This window comes from Hevea brasiliensis, chromosome 16, assembly GCF_030052815.1.
Source record: "Hevea brasiliensis isolate MT/VB/25A 57/8 chromosome 16, ASM3005281v1, whole genome shotgun sequence".
In the NCBI taxonomy this organism is placed as follows: Eukaryota; Viridiplantae; Streptophyta; class Magnoliopsida; order Malpighiales; family Euphorbiaceae; genus Hevea; species Hevea brasiliensis.
In genome coordinates, this window is record NC_079508.1 from 59,569,166 (window position 1) to 59,586,483 (window position 17,318).

At 35.2% G+C, this 17,318-nt stretch overlaps 2 protein-coding genes across 3 annotated transcripts; both read right to left on the reverse strand.

The window, feature by feature from the left end:
- Nucleotides 1-1,885: 1,885 nt before the first annotated feature.
- Nucleotides 1,886-4,403, reverse strand: LOC110634338 (SCARECROW-LIKE protein 7). Of its 2 annotated transcripts, none has more exons than XM_058137758.1 (2): nt 4,262-4,403; nt 1,886-4,156 (listed from the first exon to the last, which is right to left on the reverse strand). In XM_058137758.1, the coding sequence occupies exon 2, from the start codon at nt 4,125-4,127 to the stop codon at nt 2,304-2,306; it is 1,824 nt and encodes a 607-aa protein (XP_057993741.1). In that variant the 5' UTR covers nt 4,128-4,156; nt 4,262-4,403; the 3' UTR covers nt 1,886-2,303. The 2 variants fall into 2 exon arrangements, with proteins under 2 accessions (XP_057993741.1, XP_057993742.1); XM_058137759.1 differs by having other exon boundaries at nt 4,258-4,359.
- Nucleotides 4,404-9,509: 5,106 nt separating this feature from the next.
- Nucleotides 9,510-16,198, reverse strand: LOC110634321 (succinate dehydrogenase [ubiquinone] flavoprotein subunit 1, mitochondrial). Its single transcript, XM_021783267.2, has 16 exons — nt 15,888-16,198; nt 15,296-15,463; nt 14,765-14,852; nt 14,197-14,343; nt 13,961-14,101; nt 13,025-13,110; nt 12,833-12,925; nt 12,682-12,745; nt 12,376-12,519; nt 11,835-12,022; nt 11,359-11,533; nt 11,102-11,272; nt 10,719-10,788; nt 10,514-10,634; nt 10,392-10,429; nt 9,510-9,827 (listed from the first exon to the last, which is right to left on the reverse strand). The coding sequence occupies exons 1-16, from the start codon at nt 15,999-16,001 to the stop codon at nt 9,725-9,727; spliced, it is 1,911 nt and encodes a 636-aa protein (XP_021638959.1). The 5' UTR covers nt 16,002-16,198; the 3' UTR covers nt 9,510-9,724.
- Between the last annotated feature and the right edge of the window lie 1,120 nt (nt 16,199-17,318).

The window sequence follows — 17,318 nt, forward strand, 5'->3', positions numbered from 1 at the left end:
TTATATATTTAGTTTAATAATAAAATAAATAATATAATATAATAAATTTATAATTTTATATTTATTTCAATAATAAAATAAATTATATAATATATACCCTTATTAGTCATTTCACATATCAATAGCAACAGTTAAATATATTTTTACTAAACACTTAACATAAATCAACTATCATCAGCTACCAGCTATCTGTTATTAGCTAACAGTAACAGCTATCAACTAATAGTTATCAGCTGTATTCAACAGTTAAATCAAACAGACTCTTAATGAGCTAAGAATTTATTTGAATTAGTTTTTAATATTTAGAAAGTGATAAAATAATTATATTAATGACAAAATTCAAATTTCATCACATTTAAAAAAGTTTTTTTTTTAAATCAATAAAAAAAAAGAGATAAATATTGATGTGATCTGTGAGTTGCAGTGAGATCTCACTGGGCCATCAAGCCCAGCGTGTCTCATTTATGTTCTGTTTAGCCCATCTGACGTCCCATTGTGAGTTAACTTAATGACTATACTGCTGTTTGACAGCCACTACCATTGCTGGTCATCACTATCGTAGTCGCAGCAATATTCCACCACGGCAGATCATCCTCACTACCAGTACCGTAACCAAAATCAAAGTTTAAACGATAAGAAGGGAAGAACGCCCACTGGTTCACCTTCCCACACTGGTGGCTTACGACCAAACCCTTTAACTAGTGCTTTGGAGCAGGATCAAATCAATTGCAAAATTCAGGGGGAAATTCATTGATGTGCAGCGAAAGTGAAAAGCCCTCATCATCTCACATTACATGATTTGATATCGAACGAGTGCGAAAAAGCCATTTAGCAACTTGTTTACTAATGACATATGTAACAGTACAGTGTATAGAGCTCATTTGAATCCTCTGCAGGAAAGTTTTTTCGTTCAACAAAATCATTAGATGATGAAATTACTTGCGCAGAAAATTGGAAAAAGCAAGATATTTTTGTAGTAAACAAGAAAAATTGAAACAAATAGTTGCAGGGGGTAATAGATAAATAAGAATCACAAGTGCATCTGCATCCTGGTTAGATTTAAACCCTGGCGTGTCACAAAATTCTAAATACTCGTTACTCACCCTGACCATCACTCGGACTTGGAACAACATTATCATGCCTACCTTGTCATGGCTGGTCCATTTGATTGAAGAAGAGCCGGAAAGAGGCTGATTTCTCCTCATTTGTTCCCTCCCCAGTTACGTCATGAGTAACATGCCATGTTAAATCTCTACCAGTGTTAAAAGATGAGGGCAAGTCTAAATGCTGGATGAAAGGGACAAGCATTAAAGACATAATCAAGAGGTAGAAGACCTATCCGATTGGCAGAGAGGGCAGCAGAAAGGCCCACAAATTCGGGTCTTTTTCAACTTATAGATTTAAGGACAATGATAGCTGAGCAAAGCAATTAGAAGCCAACAAAGATAAAAGGAAGTTGAACAAATAGATTAAAAAAACCCATCCATTATATCATTTACTCAGAGACTCAGCTTTATGTAGAGGTCAGCATCAGATAACCACTTACATGTTCAAAAACACCGTCTTCATCAAATAATGATTTACGGTAATCAAAGATTTCTATAGTCTATAAGCATTTACAGTAATCACAGATTTCTATAGTCTATAGCTTATAGACATGGGTCTCTATTATAAAACACCAATTACAGAACCTGGCGGATTCTGGTACATTATCACCCCTTTACTGCTTCCACTGTTCTTGTTTACCATTTCTGCCGGCAAGTCACAGGAAGAAGAACATAAATAGCAAAGAAAGGAAAGAAAATCTTATGTCATTAGTAAAGTTGCTGAACCATGAATCAGTTGTCTCTTTCTATTGCAGTCTAATTACTGTGGAGTGTGGACAGAGCAAAGAAAACTAAAAATTCATATCAGAGATTAAAATATGTACAGAGTTGCAAACATTTAAGGGAAAGAAACTTTCCTGTCTCCTTGAATTTTCATTTCCCTTCTTCTGATTTTACAATTTGTTGTACTCCAAGTTTCAAAACAATAACCCAACAAAAGTAAAAGAACACCTTATATCTAAAGAACAAACTCAAAACTAACAACTAAGAGTGATTCATTTGTCCCAGAGAGCTTAAAAGAGTTTCCAAATGCATAATAATTGCAGTTAAAAATAAACAAACTATTACTAGGCCAAGACTGGTTTCAAATCTGTTCAAGAAGCACCCATCAATGACGTATAAACACTAATTTGTTCCACACCAGAGAAAAAATACCAGGTGGAAACTAATACCAAAGCAAGGCAAATCCATGATCCATCAACGCCATGAAGAAACAGTGAGCAGTGGCAACTCTTTCCAGGCTAGAGACAGAAACCCAGGTTGAGATTCTACCAAAGAATACAAAGAACTGTAATTGTAGTTCCACAAAAGTATCTTAGCCTGACTCATGGCATAATGGCTAAGTGCAACTGATTCAAAACCACAACTTTCCATCAAAATCCTCCACTGCTCTTTATCCTCAATACGTTCCCTTCTAGTTCCCGCTTCCTCTGGCCCAATAACACCAGCAATTCTGCGACCCAGTAACAATTTCTCAACTTGGAGTCTCTCTGGTGAGTCTCTGCTCAAGTTCGGCTCAAGAGATTCAAACAGAGCAGAGTAGTATCTCAGAGCGTTTTTGAATCGGTTTACGTACCCAATCCGATTCAAACACGCTTCATACTCGCCTAAAGTAACAATCTTCGGGTTCAACGATTTAGCCATCCTTAGAGCAGTCTCTACACCAACTGGAGTCTCGTCCAGTAAATTATACAACTGAAGCATGAAATTTACTGCTAAAACCTCATCAGGATCAACCCGGAAACTGGATTCGTTCAACTCATGAATTGGAGTCAGTATCGGCTCGAACTCGAAGTTCAAATCTAGAAGCTTTGCAAAATCACGAAGCCTATTTCCAGTGGCAAACAGAGAAGCCCCTGGAGATTTTCCCAGAACTGGAGCAGGTATACCAGAGATCCGAATTCTTGCAGGTTTTCCGGCAGAGCGAGTAGCCAGAGCTTGTAAAAGAGCAGCCCACTGAACGCCTTGAACGATCCCGAAATCGACTATGTGAATCTTGCTTGCCCTCTCCGTGGCCTCGAGTATTGCCTGGTTCGCTGTTAAATGAGCAAACTTCGAATAAGGACATGCATCGTTTAACGCTTTGTAAGAGAGAGTGAAGTCCTCGCAGGTAGTATCGAACATGGTCAAGCTTTTATCTGCTTGTAGAGAAACTCTGCCATATAAAGCTTCGGTGAAGTAAAAGGCCACTCTCTCAGTTGGATCTCCTTGTTCGGATACCGACTCCCTGACCTTAATCAGCGATTTCACTGCTTTCTCAGGTTCTGACTCAGCGAGTCGAGCACACTCGAGTAGTGCTTTCAAGAGCGCTGGTGCTGACTCAATTTCTGGTGAACTAGAAGAGGCACCAACTCCTTCGTTTTTTAGTGTCGATGGTGGAGGAGGATTGGCTAGCTTGGTGTCTTTCACCACCACTTGCGGAGGAGGAGGTGGTGGAGATGGACCCCAGGCTTGGACTTGAAGTGGGTTAGGGCTTTTCTGGGTTTCTGTGAATATGGCTCTGTTGAGATCGGACGGCGAAGGGCAAGCCACGCTGAGACGCGTTGGGCAGGTGGCAAATGGATCAGGACAGTAGAGACTAAAATCAGCATTGTTTTGCCACGCGTCGCAACTAGAGGGTAGATTCGAACTATCCGTTGAGTCTCCACCGCCCATCAAACTATCCATCCACTCGTCCGAATCGAACTCAGCAGATGCTCCAGCACTGAAATCCGAAAACCTGAAGCCAGTGGAGTGGTGCTCCATCTGGGGGAACTGAAACCCAGGTTCTCCCGTATCTCCGCCAGAGGGAACCTGAAAGGGGTCGGTGAAACCGGCAGCGGCGATCCCAGTATAACCCAGATTGGGACTAGTAGACATTGTAGGAGGCCAGGGATTTAAAGGGAAAGAATTAAGGCCTAATAGTTGCTGTTGCTGGTGGTGGTGATGCTGCTGCTGCTGTTGCTCTTGCTGCTGTTTTTGCTTGATAACTTGTTGGGCAATTGCCATTAGATTTCCACTGTCAGCGCACATATATGCCATTCTCCAGCCAAATCTCGCCGGAAAGTTAACTGCAGTCACATCAGGCCCAAAAGATAAACAATATTGGTGACTTACAGAGTGAGGATTTGAAGTACTGAAATGGTACAGAGTTTAAAGAGCAGGAGAGTACATACGCTGCTGGAGACCCAGAAACAACGGGATCACAGGCCACGACCCGGAAGCTTTAAGCCTGAACTAGTATAGAGAGAGAGAGAGAGAGAGAGAGAGTGAGTGAGAGATTTTGAGCAAGTATAGATCTTTAAATGCTGAATGAAAAAACAGCCAAATGAAGAATGGGCCCACCTCCTTCATCGTTTTACAAAATAAAAAATAATAATTGAAAAATGGGGAAATTAGCGAAAACAACAATTGATGGGAACTTGTGTACTGTGCATTCTGTGCAGTGCTTCCTTGTCTACTGTGTCATACAGTGTTTTTTCAAACCTCAAAAAATATATTTTTTATTAAATAATATTTGTTTCTTATTAAAATAATTATTATTAATTTCATTAATTAAATAATGAAATATCTATTACTTAAAATAAAAATTATAATTCCTTCTAGTTTAATGTTTTAAAATATAAAATTATATGCAAATATATTTACTTATTATTAAAAGCTAATCAGTTTCCCTCAATTCTATTTAAAAAAAAAAAATTCATCACAAACCAAATGAATATGTATCACCCTGTATTTTTTTAACTTTCTTTTTCTTTCTCTTTGCACCTGTTAGGTATATAATTAAAATTTATTAAAATAGTTGAGAAATAACTTTTTTTTATAGAATTTGTATTTCTAATAAAATTATTATGAAAATTAAAAAAAAAACTCACACATATTGTGCATGTAACTCATACTTAAAAAAGAATATGTATAAATATTATATTTAATTATTTCTTAATTCCTTTAATATGATTATTACGTGCCACAAAATATATTTAACGAATATTATGATAATTTAATAATAAAAAAACTAATCCCTTAAGTTGTTATTTATAATTTTATTTTTTTTTATTTAAATCTAATATCTCCCTTAAAAAATTATACTCAATATTAAGAGAAAAATATGATATCTCATATCACAATTTTTTTTTATAAAAAAATTTAAAATTTTTTGAATGAGTGTAAATATATAATTATTATCATAATTTAATGCACACCATTATAATTTCTCAAATAAATGAAATATATTAAATGAAATTAAGGGGTGCGTATTTACTTTAATTAAAAAATAGAAAAATTTATTAATAATTAGAAAATAAATTATAAACATTTATTAAAAAAAAAAAAGCAAATAAGGCTACTTGGGGACAAATGTAGGAGCTGTCAGTGACTGTCCCTCCATAGGTAGATGTTGTCCAGGAGAGCATGACGTGGCATCCACAGTACATTGGGGGGATATGACAACACCAGGTCACTTTTTGGAATTTTAATTTTTTTTTTCTCCATCCTCCCTCTGTGTTCGGGGACCTTCATGTTGTAAGTAGGGTCCACCGTCCACTTTCCTTATGACACGTCGATGTAATACGGCGCGTCGGTGTCGCCGTCTCTATGACGTCATAGACTTGTGATCTTCTTGGGAAGAGTTGAGCAAATCCTGACCGCCCATTTTGGAGATCGGGCGTCGTTATTACCCAAAACGGACTGCGCTACGCGCCGCGACTGAAAGTGACGGTGCCACTATTGTAATATTTTCTTTAGTCCGTATTTTATAAAAACTGATGTTTTTATAAAAAAATTAATTTTCTGATCTTTAAATAAAATTTAATATATTAATTATTAAATTATATACTTATAATTAAATTGACCGAATGCATTTGGGGATAAGATTAAAAAATTAACCTATTTTTTATTTTATTCTCTTTCTCATTCATCAAAATTCATAATTTTCAATTAATTAAAATTAAAGTAAATATATGATAAATTTAGATGAGGAAGTTTCGTTTGATGTTTTTCTTTTTGGGGTGTTAATTTAAGCAGTTGATTGAAATAAAAGTATATACGAAATAAAGTATAGATAAAAAGAGGATGGAAAGGTTAAAAAAAAAAAAAAAAAAAAAGAAGAAGAAGGTGTCTTTTTATCGTTGATGACGTAAAAGTGGGAGAGGCTTAGCGATGAGGTCCGTTCTTTTAGGGCGGTTAGTGGGTCCCTAATGCCCAAATAGTAATGAGAAAAAAAGTGGGTACAAATGGGGTCCACAAAGAGGAAAATACTGGACCAATTGGAGAGACAAGGTGGAAGTTGCTTTTGATGGAGAAATCAGTAAAACTAAAGGGAAATTTATCATCTTTTAATTAATATTTAATTTTTATATTTTAAAAATTTAAAACTTTAATTTCTTAATTTTTATTTTCGTCAAATTTATAAGTCAGCTCAATCCAATTTAGCCGTTAAAACCTACAGTGCATAATCTCGAAAATGGTAAGCATGTTATCAATTCAATACAAAATTTAAGTAATTGAAGAAACCCATTGATGAGTTCGCGGGTAGGACTTGACCCGTAAAAATGATGAAATTTAGAGCTGAATTGGGGAGGGAGAAGACTGAATTTAGTGGAGAGTCATGTGATAGTGGGCTGAAAATTGGTGGAGGAAAGTGGTGAGTCATAGTAAGTTGTCAATGATGGAAAAAGGTGGGGGGGGGCTTAGAGATCGTCCAGTTCCACTTTGAGACATTAAAAAAAGGAAGGTTAAATTGTTCTTTAGGAATGAAAATGGTAGAGGTTTCGAGAGAGACTCGCTTCCTCTCTTTGGCAAGAAGAGACGAGAAGAATAAAGAATGTGCTTGTTTTCATATATATATATATATTTTTAATTATTAAGTCTTACTTAAAATGGTATTTGTTAATGATAAAATAGACAAAAAGACCTAATTTAATTTATAAAACTCAAGGATAAATAATTATTAGTGATTAAATTTCGAAATTAAATAATAAATTTTCAAAATTAATGATATAAAATTAAATTTAATTGATGAAATAATATATTAATGATTAATATGTAATTTATTTATTAATTTAATACACCACATCATATAACATGGTATATTAATAAGTTACAATTTTTATTTTATTTTATTTTTTGAAGAAAAAAAAAAGTGCAGAGTAAAGGATTGAAAAGAGGCAACCCCACCCAGTACATGCAAGCACCAATTTTGATTGAAATCATATGACTAAGCACTGATTTACGAAGAACACAAGGCTGGCCAGGCTCCACTTAGTTTTTTATGCATGAAATTATAAAAGGGAAAATGAGGACCAATCTAACCCTTTATTAAAAAACGACAATATTTCATGTCATAATATATTCGCCGTAGTTAGTACTATGATTAGACCTCTGATTACCCGTTCATCTTTCCTCCACCACCAACACCTCATCTTTAATTTTATCATCAACTATCAACTACACTTTATTTAAATTTATCCCAAAAAAATTTACAAAATTGGAAAATAATATATTTATGCAAAAGGCTGTGATTCTAATTAACGTAGTATAATTGTATCAAAATTTGCATTATTTTTGAAATTAATAATAACCTAATTAAAATCAATACAATTATATATAGAGAACTTAGGTCTATGGGAAGATATTTTTATAAAGTTATTAATAGATAATAACGAATTAAAAAATAGATAATAACGAATTTGTTGAGACATAAGATTGTTATAATAGGTGATTAATGACTTAAAAAAAACTTGTATATTTTATGAGATTTGACATCTTTTCATCCACTGTATATGTTGACCGCTGATTTCTTTAATACAACGTCTTTATAACTGCTAAATTGGTTAGCAGTTGCTCCGGCTGGGTATGATGGCTGATGTCATAATAGCGAGGTAGTTTTTTTTTTTTAAGTGAATAATATTAATAAAGATAAATGAAAGTATTGTCACTCTTTAAGTAAAAATATATATTTTTTCTATTTTTCTTTAATTTTTGGTTTCAATGGGAATAAAATTTTAACAAAATTGACGAACAAAAACAGTGAGGAGTTTTTCATATTATAATTATTAAAGATGAGAAATTGGTGAAATTAGGAGTCAAATTTGTGATGAATTGATGTATTGATCTAAAGAGTTGCTTTTGTGGAATTAGTAGCAGAAGAAGTCCTTGGATTTGAATGTGGCTGATGAATAAAGACGTTAAATACTTAGTAGTGGGAGACACTGCTCTTTTGACTAATCAAGTGTCCTACTCATTAGATGGTTTCCCCTTTCTTCAATTTCCATATTTTTTCAAAACCAAAACCACTGTCCATGAGTCGTTCTAGAAGACAGGAATCAAACCTATTAAACAATATCATGATGACTTATATGTACACTACACCACCCACTTGATCTAAAGATGTAAGCCATCCTTCTCTCTCTCTCTCTCTTTTTTTTTTTAATCAGACATCCTTCTCTTTTTTATGTTACTTTATAGTGATTGTTATTGTATAAATTACTTTTAACTCAGAAGAATTCAGCTGAATTTTTACTCGATGGGCGCTATGCATTTCATTGTACAATTTATCTCATGTCATGTTTGCCAATTGCTATGTACTCACTACCACACTTCGGTGTCTCTAATAGTTAGACTCTGTGATTGGGCCGATATCGGTTGGAATCAGTCCGGAATCATTAGTTCTTATTCACCTAAAAGTGTGAATCAAAATCAGAATTGTGAATTCCACGATTTTGATTCAAATTTTGATTACGGTTGGATCTCAATCTAAATCAAATGGTTTAAATTTAAAAACAAAATTAATTTTTTAAATGAAATAAAGACGGTTCAACTAGAAACCAGTCAATTTAATTCCAATTCAATTCTGATATAGTTTATTTATAGTTTGAGTAAAAAATGAGTTTTAACTCATTTCAGTCTGGTTTCGATTGTTCAGCCCTTGGCCAAATCTACTAATATTGATGTTTCATTAATACTGTTTAAGAACAAAATGAGGTAGTAAAGAAAATGAGAGGACAAAAGTTTCTTTTGCCCTTTGAGTTCTTACATTTTAGGGTTTGATCTGTTCCTTTTGGGGCTTAAGGCATCAATGCAAGGCTATCAACGTAACCGATCAAAAATTTAAAATTTTAGCTTTTCTCATTAACTGCAGTTTGTCCTACGGAATTGATAAATCAGAAATATATAAATCGAGGCATATGCATATCGTCCAAACTTCCATTACCATATGTAATAAGTGGAGCTCAAGAAATAGTTAGGATCCAAATAAGAGGCAAGTTCACCCTCCCCACAGCAAGTAATGTATTATCATATTAACAGTTCTAAATGGCCCAAATGTAACTTCAAACCAGTGACAGAATTACAAGGGATAACCGATTAAGTAAAAAGTCTCAAGGACCTAATGATCATTCCAGCATTTAGCACTGGCAGAACCATTAATTGATCAAAATCAACTTTTCATACGAATTCAGAATCCATTAAATAGGATTTGCGGATACTTTCAATCTCGACATTGACAAATACAACAATTATTGCCAAAATTCTGTACCTATAACATATTTATTGCAACCTCATGTTTATAACTATGATGGGGTTATTGTCTCCTCATTAACCATCCCCATACACCTTGCCCAGTTCTTCAATGAGCAAATGGATCAATAAACACGAGCTTTAGGCGGGAATGATTCAATCTCGTCATCTAATGTATTCATGTGTACTGGCCTGTAATTGAGTCGGACTTTTTCATTCTCCCAATATCTGCAAACCAAATGAACAAGACCATGTTAACAAGGAATATCAATCATAATCCTCCGACATTTTTACCGCCTATATCAAAAAATTTCACCGCTCTCTCAAATATTAATAGCTAACTAAAGTGCTAACAAGCCACATTTTCAGAGCCCCAGCTAAGCTTGTTGACAACCACCCTCCCACTTCCCCAATGCTAGGGGGTACAAGAGACTATATTTAAGCCACAAAAAAGGTAGGAGCTCATACTACAGGTATAAACATTGTGGCAAATGGAACTAAAATCATCTGACAAAATACCAAAATTGTACATTCTAAAAAACAAAATGACATAAAAAACTCTTGCATCCTAAATGTATTAATTGGATAACAGATTTATCTTTCCATCTCATGATAAAACTTTTATTTTGCTTGACCTACCAGTTATAATTAAAGAAAACTTCCAATAACAAATTTATATTGGCAAGGCGGATGGTGCCTCACTCTATACTACACTCCATGACCTCACCCTACATTACAGATAAATTTAGTTCTCATGGATGCATGTCACTAAGCATGAGAAATGAGACTTACCCCAAAGTATGCTTCATCCAATTTTCATCATCTCTTTTCTGCAGAATCAGAGCAAAATTAATTTATTACAAGAAAACTGGCAATAAATAGAATATTAGTATATTAAAATACACCAAGCTCACAGAGAAGTCTTCACGGGCATGTGCTCCTCTGCTCTCCTTCCGAGCCTCAGCAGAGTGCATTGTGATACAGGCATTTATCAAAAGGTTTTCCAATTCAATGGTTTCTATCAAGTCAGAGTTCCTGTCAAAAGAAACCAGTAAGTAAGCCCATTTGATTGGCCAATCATAAATAGTTACAACTTTGGCATCCTCAATAACAACGAACCATATTAAACTGCGATCTTTCAACTTAACATCATGAAAGCTCTCCCATGCCTTGTCAATCAGCTGACAACCTGCAGTAGCAACAGAGAAGGAGAAAGCGGCCTTCTAAGAGAAATATGCCAACAATAACCAACTGACTAAAGATTGCAACATTACACACTCATGCAACTAGATACCATAATAAGATGAACATTTTGACTGTAAGATCCTCCCTTTGCTCAATGTTAACTACGAAAGAAAGGAGGGGGAAGACAAAGGGGATGGAGGGGAGGAGGAAGGGGAGGAATAAGGGAAGAGGAAAATAATGGCACAAAAAGCACTGATAAAACTCCAGGGTTCGGTTTTTTAAGGAAAACAAAAATCAATTGTTTTACAGTAGCATACCTTCTTCCAATGTTTCTTGTGTACGGAACACAGCAGCATTATTTTGCATTATCCTCTGCATATTTAACCGGATTTGTGAAGTTGGCAATGATCCATTTGAATTCCTCAGTTTGTCTAGCCATGCAATGGTCCTCTCTCCAGCCTCCTTTTCCAAAGGCTTCTGTTTCTCCCCTGTAAAGTTAGAAGTTGTCAAATGCTGAAGCCTTCTTTTTTCCTTTAGATAAAACAATAGATTCTTTTAGTTTATTAGCTGAAACCTGGTCTATGGATCTCTGCCACTCTATTTGCAGAAGCTCGACCAAAAACAACAATGTCAAGTAGAGAATTTGCACCAAGCCGATTGGCACCATGGACTGATGCACAGGCTGCCTCTCCAGCAGCCATTAAACCAGGAACTACAGCATCGGGATCATTGCCTTTAATAGTAACCACCTAAAGAATAAATAAGCACAAATTTATCAGGACTTCAAAAGCAGGTGAATGGTAAGTTTTTTTTATTTTTTCTTATACATTACAAGGACTATATCCTTCCATTTCAGGGGAAAATGAAAAATGTTCATTTGGTGCATTCTTTCATGAACAATATCTAAGAAGTATAATATTTTAACCATAAAACATCCACAATTTTTACTACTTTTGTCTCAAACACTCAATGGAACATCAAACCCAATGTTAGCCATAAACGCTATTGTTAGTGATAACAGATTCTTACATATGTGACTCGCCAACTCACCTCTCCATGGTAATTTGTGGGAATTCCACCCATATTGTAATGCACAGTAGGTAAGACAGGGATGGGTTCCTTTGTAACATCCACACCAGCAAAAATAGCAGCAGTTTCAGAAATACCAGGAAGCCTCTCTTTTAGTACATCTGGGGGCAAGTGATTTAAATGCAAATAGATATGGTCCTTCAAAGGTCCTGCCAAAAATCGAAATCAAACTTGGCTTTAAATGCTAGAAACACAATTGACACAAGAAATTTGGCAGTTGCTGACTCCAAAAACAAGTCAAATATTTTTATCAGCATGTTATACAAAACATAGGTAACCGTAAGCATAAATATTTCTTGCTACTGATACATTACTACTAAAACCAGAAATAATTTTAGTTATGCAATCCATAGATATGAGCAATTCAAGAATGGCCTATCATCAAATCAATGCTTTAGGCGAGGTTTTAGTTAATAAGTACAGTTCTCATTGTTAACACAAACTTAGCACAGAATTGCCTCCCTGCAAGATGAAAATATCTAATTATGAGAAACAGTCGTACCTACACCACGACCCTCCCGAATCTCCATGGTCATAGATCTCGAAACAACATCTCTAGATGCAAGATCCTTGGCTGTAGGAGCATATCTTTCCATAAACCGTTCACCTTCACTGTTCCTAAGAATACCACCTTCACCACGAGATCCTACAAGGTGCAGAAAACAATAGTAAGGATTTATTTTCAACATGCATTTGAACTTTAGTCAGAATCAACTATTGAAGAAAGATAAAATGATAACAATTAAAGCAAGAAGAAAAGTCTGGAATATGGTAGTTTTCCTATGAATTAAATAACAACAACAACAACCTTCAGTAATTAGGCAGCCAGCCCCATATATGCCCGTTGGATGAAACTGAACAAACTCCAGATCCTGCAAAAAGAATATATCAAGAAAAAAAATCTAGATAAAAAGACAACTCTATATAAACCCACTTCAAGATTAAGCAGCGCAACAAACCTGGAGAGGAAGCCCAGCCCTTGCAACCATAGAATTGCCATCTCCAGTGCATGTATGAGCTGAGGTTGCTGAAAAGTATGTTCTACCATATCCCTAAAAGGAAGTCACAAGAAAATACAGATTGATTGAAATATGATAGTCTCTCTTCAAGCATTACAGTAATCTGAACAACATCAGCAACAAATATAATACCCCTGTGGCCAGGATGGTTGAAGCAGCTTGGAATCTATGCAATGTTCCATCCTCCATATTCAATGCAATTACTCCTTGGCAGCTACCTAAATATCAGAAATCAATTGTCTGTCAATTTTCCACACATGAAGCCTCCAGGCATTAAAAAATCAAATACAATGTCTATACTGGGGAAAGGCCAAGTGCCCTTTGTGTAAAGATAATATGTGTTTATAGTAATAAAAACATTGTAATAGAGACTGAAAGTAAATGCAGCTAAGCATGACTCAACAAGACAATAAAAATATGCAAACAACTATAACTGATGTAACGTGCCACGAGAATTAAAAACACAAAAAAATGAACCTGAGTAAGTTAGTTGGAATTAGCAATTAGCTAAACAATCATCATCCAATACGAACGCCAGTCCCCCAAAACCCCTAAAAATAACTAACAAGCTGTTTCTGCCATGTAGACCTACTACCAGGAATAGGGCCTTCCCAACTTCCTCCCATCTTTGGTAATTGGTATTATGCATGAAAACAAAGAGTTGGTCTTTGGCTTTGAATACGATTTTTTGCTACTTGCTTACAACTCTGTTCCTAAAAATATGTATATCCACAGGGTTGTGCATACATGTGAAAGCATGCATAATTGCACCAACGTCAAATAAACATCATGTAAGAAGGCTTGAAAGCAGAGGCAACTAAACAGTGCTAAGCAAACAAAAAAAGGTACATGTTAAAAACCATCACAAAAATGCACAGATCATCAAGAAAGAAAATCAGACCCTTGGACAATTATCCATCTGGTTCTGTAAAAGTCCTGCATCATCCTCTAATTCGATCATAATACAAATAAGCTGATGCTATAATTAAATCATAACACAAAAAAGCTGATCCTGTAATTAAATCATAATACAAATAAGCTGATTGCAAATTACATCTGTAAACGTACCATCACTATTCATTAGTAGATCCAAAGCAAAATATTCCACAAAAAATTGTGTATTATGTTTCATAGCTTGGCCATAGAGAGTATGCAAAAGAGCATGCCCAGTTCGGTCAGCAGCACATGCACAACGATATGCCTGTCCACCTATACCAATTGCAACATTGAAAACCCCATATTAGAAAGCTACTAACAAAATCATCTATCATCTAACTCAATTCCCAATTACAAGTTAGTTTCACCTTTTCCAAAATTTAAACTCTGACCACCAAATGCACGCTGATAAATTCGTCCATCTTCAGTTCTGGAAAATGGCAGCCCATAGTTCTCAAGTTCAATGACTGCCTTTGGTGCCTCTCTACACATGTATTGAATGGCATCCTGATCACCTGTAGATATATCCTTGGACATCAATGCACAATGAAAAAAAATGGGAAAAGAATTCTAAAAAAAGTACTCATCAACACAGCAGCATGTGAATTGAATGGAGTCCATAGACCAGTTACTTGCAAATACAAGGAAACTTCAAATTGAGAAGTAATGAAAGTGGCATTCTGTTCCAGATAGTATACATTTCAATAAATAAATGAGAAACCACAATAAGTCCATAGGTTTATTGTGCTTGCATACCACTTCATCTTCTAACTTACAAAGAAGCTAAGTTAAAAGGAAGAGAGTTTCAGTAAACCATCAAATCCAACAAAGCAAACTAATTGCTATATGTCCATATCTCAACTTCCCAATTTCAATTTGTAAGTAATAAACACCCAACCAAAATAGTTGAGTTCCAAGCATGAACAATTCACTTACCTAACCAGTCACTTCCCTTGACAGTGTCATACATGTGCCACCTCCAATCATCTTCTGTCATATTTCCCAGAGCTGCATTGATGCCACCCTACAAAATTTTTCCATCACATTTAGCAAGATATCAAACCCAAATAGCATAGGATTTATATAGGGTCGCTTATTTGACTGACATCAATGATGGTTAGATATGCAGTAGCAAAGCCCAATCCAATAGACATGTAGTTACAACTTACAAAATCATATCAAACACAGAGAGCATATGCCCTTATGATCCCAATTATTGATCAGATTAAACACAACAAATGCACATGCCCTTATGATTGCCATGCCTCATTAAGCCAAAGAGCACCCAATAATTAACTATTGTTAAAAACATCAATGCTATGCTACCAGCACGCAACAATCCAGGATGCTTAAAGAAATTACTTTAGGAAGCATAAAATGAAGAATAAATTTATGAATCCAAAATTCTAATCCAACCATCCACATAAACATGCAATATATATAATTATGGACCATCCAAATTTCTACCTGAGCCGCAACGGTGTGTGAACGAGTTGGAAAAAGCTTGGTAATGCAAGCAGTGTTGAATCCATGTTCTGAGAGTCCTATGGCAGCTCTCAACCCTGCACCACCTGCTCCTACCACAACTGCATCATATGTATGATCAACAATTGTGTATGAGGATCGTCCCCCAGTCTGCCACATGATCATCGCAAAAATCAAAACCAAAAATAACTTCCTATCAAAACTAAAGCAGACTACAGTGTCAACTCGTTGGGAAAAAAGCACAAACATACACAACAAAACAAGAGAAGGAAGCGGGCAGAATTATTCGATATTAAGCTGTAATCTTGGTTTCCTTCAATTCACAAGAGCTCAACTCTACTAAACCAACAAGCATAATCGAGAAAGTTGATTTGCGCTTACATTCCCAATTTCGATGAAATAAAAAAAAAAAAGTTGAGATTCCTATCTTTTCCTACATTTTCTCAGCCTCCAAACAGAAAACAAGCAGAAATAAAAAGAATCTAGACCATTAAAAACCCTAAAGACTTATTCAAATCAGAAGGGAAGTCGAATCACAAAAGATGAGAAGCTGAGAAGGAATGAGAAGACATACGGATTCAGTAGAGAAAAATCTGGAAATGTGAGATCTAAGAGAATCATTAGAGATCGATTTCTTAGAAGAAAAAGAAGAAGGAACGCGAAGGCCGCGACCGACGAACCGCCACATCTCTGGATAAACTCGCTATGCTGTGTTCGGTAATGGAAGAAGCAGCCCGGTTATTGTAGTATGTGGTTTTTGGCTTTAGCAGAAAGAGCTCAATAGAGGAGCTAAAAAGCAAAGAGGAAACAAGCGAGCCGAGGAAGCAATAGTTCAACTGGATTGGAGGCTCCCTGCCCATCTCTGAATGCTGATGCACGTGATTCGGTAAACAGTTAGATCTGCCCCTATGCTTGCAACGAAACTACGGAAATGCCACCTCTACTTTTATCAGAATTTGTGGTGAAACTAACCCAACGTGAATTTTTTTTTCTAATGGCAAAGCCCAATCTTTGTTTCCAATGGACTCAAAGGCTAGTTCTGAGGTTATTAGGCCTGATAACTCAATGCAAGCAGGTTATACAACGGTCTTAATAGCTAAGGATTCGGCATTGTTTAATATGGCAATACATTCTCAACTGGCATATGTCTTCGGTTGGATTTGTTTGGAACTGTTTGGCATAGGCTAGTGAGAACTCTCAGCTGAGTGCTGCTTTTGATTCTTCAAAAATTACAATTGTCAGTGGGATTTTAGATTCAATGAACGTAGATTTGTTAATTTGCTTGCCTGGCTCAAGCGATCCAAGTCCTTCCCATCCAATGTTCCGTGCCCTTGTTTCGGATATTGTTGGTATTTTAGCTAGGCTAACCGTCCGTTTCTTGTTATTAATTCAGAGGCTGTTTGATAAATTACTTTGAGCTCATGACAAATACCCTCTAAATCAATAGGTAAAAGTTGTGAGAAGAGAAGAGCTCTAAGAGATTTTTTTTTGTCTTTTGAATAGGAAGCGGGAGAGCAGGGATTTGAATATGCCATCAACCACTATGCTAAGCTAGGCTAGGCATGTCCAAGAGACTTAGTAATTTATAACTCAAAATAAATAAAATAGGATTTATTTGAAATAAATTATTTGTAAAAAAATAATTAAAAGCATTCCCACACAATTATAAATAAATATATTTTTTAATAATTTTTTTAAATTAAAAAATTAAATTTTTTTATTTAAAACATAAGAATTGATAAAAAAAAAAAAAAAACAATTAGATTCGTATAAAATTTTATATTTCAAATAAAGGATAATGCTAAAGCAAAGAGGTGAAATGCATAAACATTTCATTTTATATACCCATACATACTTTTTACTTGTTAAAACCATCGAAGATGCAAATTTTGATTTTAAATCTTTGTAATCGCAGTAAAATTTTCAATTTTTAATGGTGTAATCACTTCATCATTTGAATCATTATACTGAATGGAACATTGAATACTCTCCAATGCTAATTTCA

Coding starts and splice junctions, on each gene's coding strand:
- LOC110634338 (XM_058137758.1), bottom strand. CDS start 4,127: ATGGCATATATGTGCGCTGACAGTGGAAATCTAATGGCAATTGCCCAA.
- LOC110634321 (XM_021783267.2), bottom strand. CDS start 16,001: ATGTGGCGGTTCGTCGGTCGCGGCCTTCGCGTTCCTTCTTCTTTTTCT. Junction 12,746..12,832: donor GGGCTGGGCTTCCTCTCCAG/GTTTGTTGCGCT, acceptor TTCTTTTTGCAG/GATCTGGAGTTTGTTCAGTT. Junction 11,273..11,358: donor GGCAGAGATCCATAGACCAG/GTTTCAGCTAAT, acceptor CTAACTTTACAG/GGGAGAAACAGAAGCCTTTG.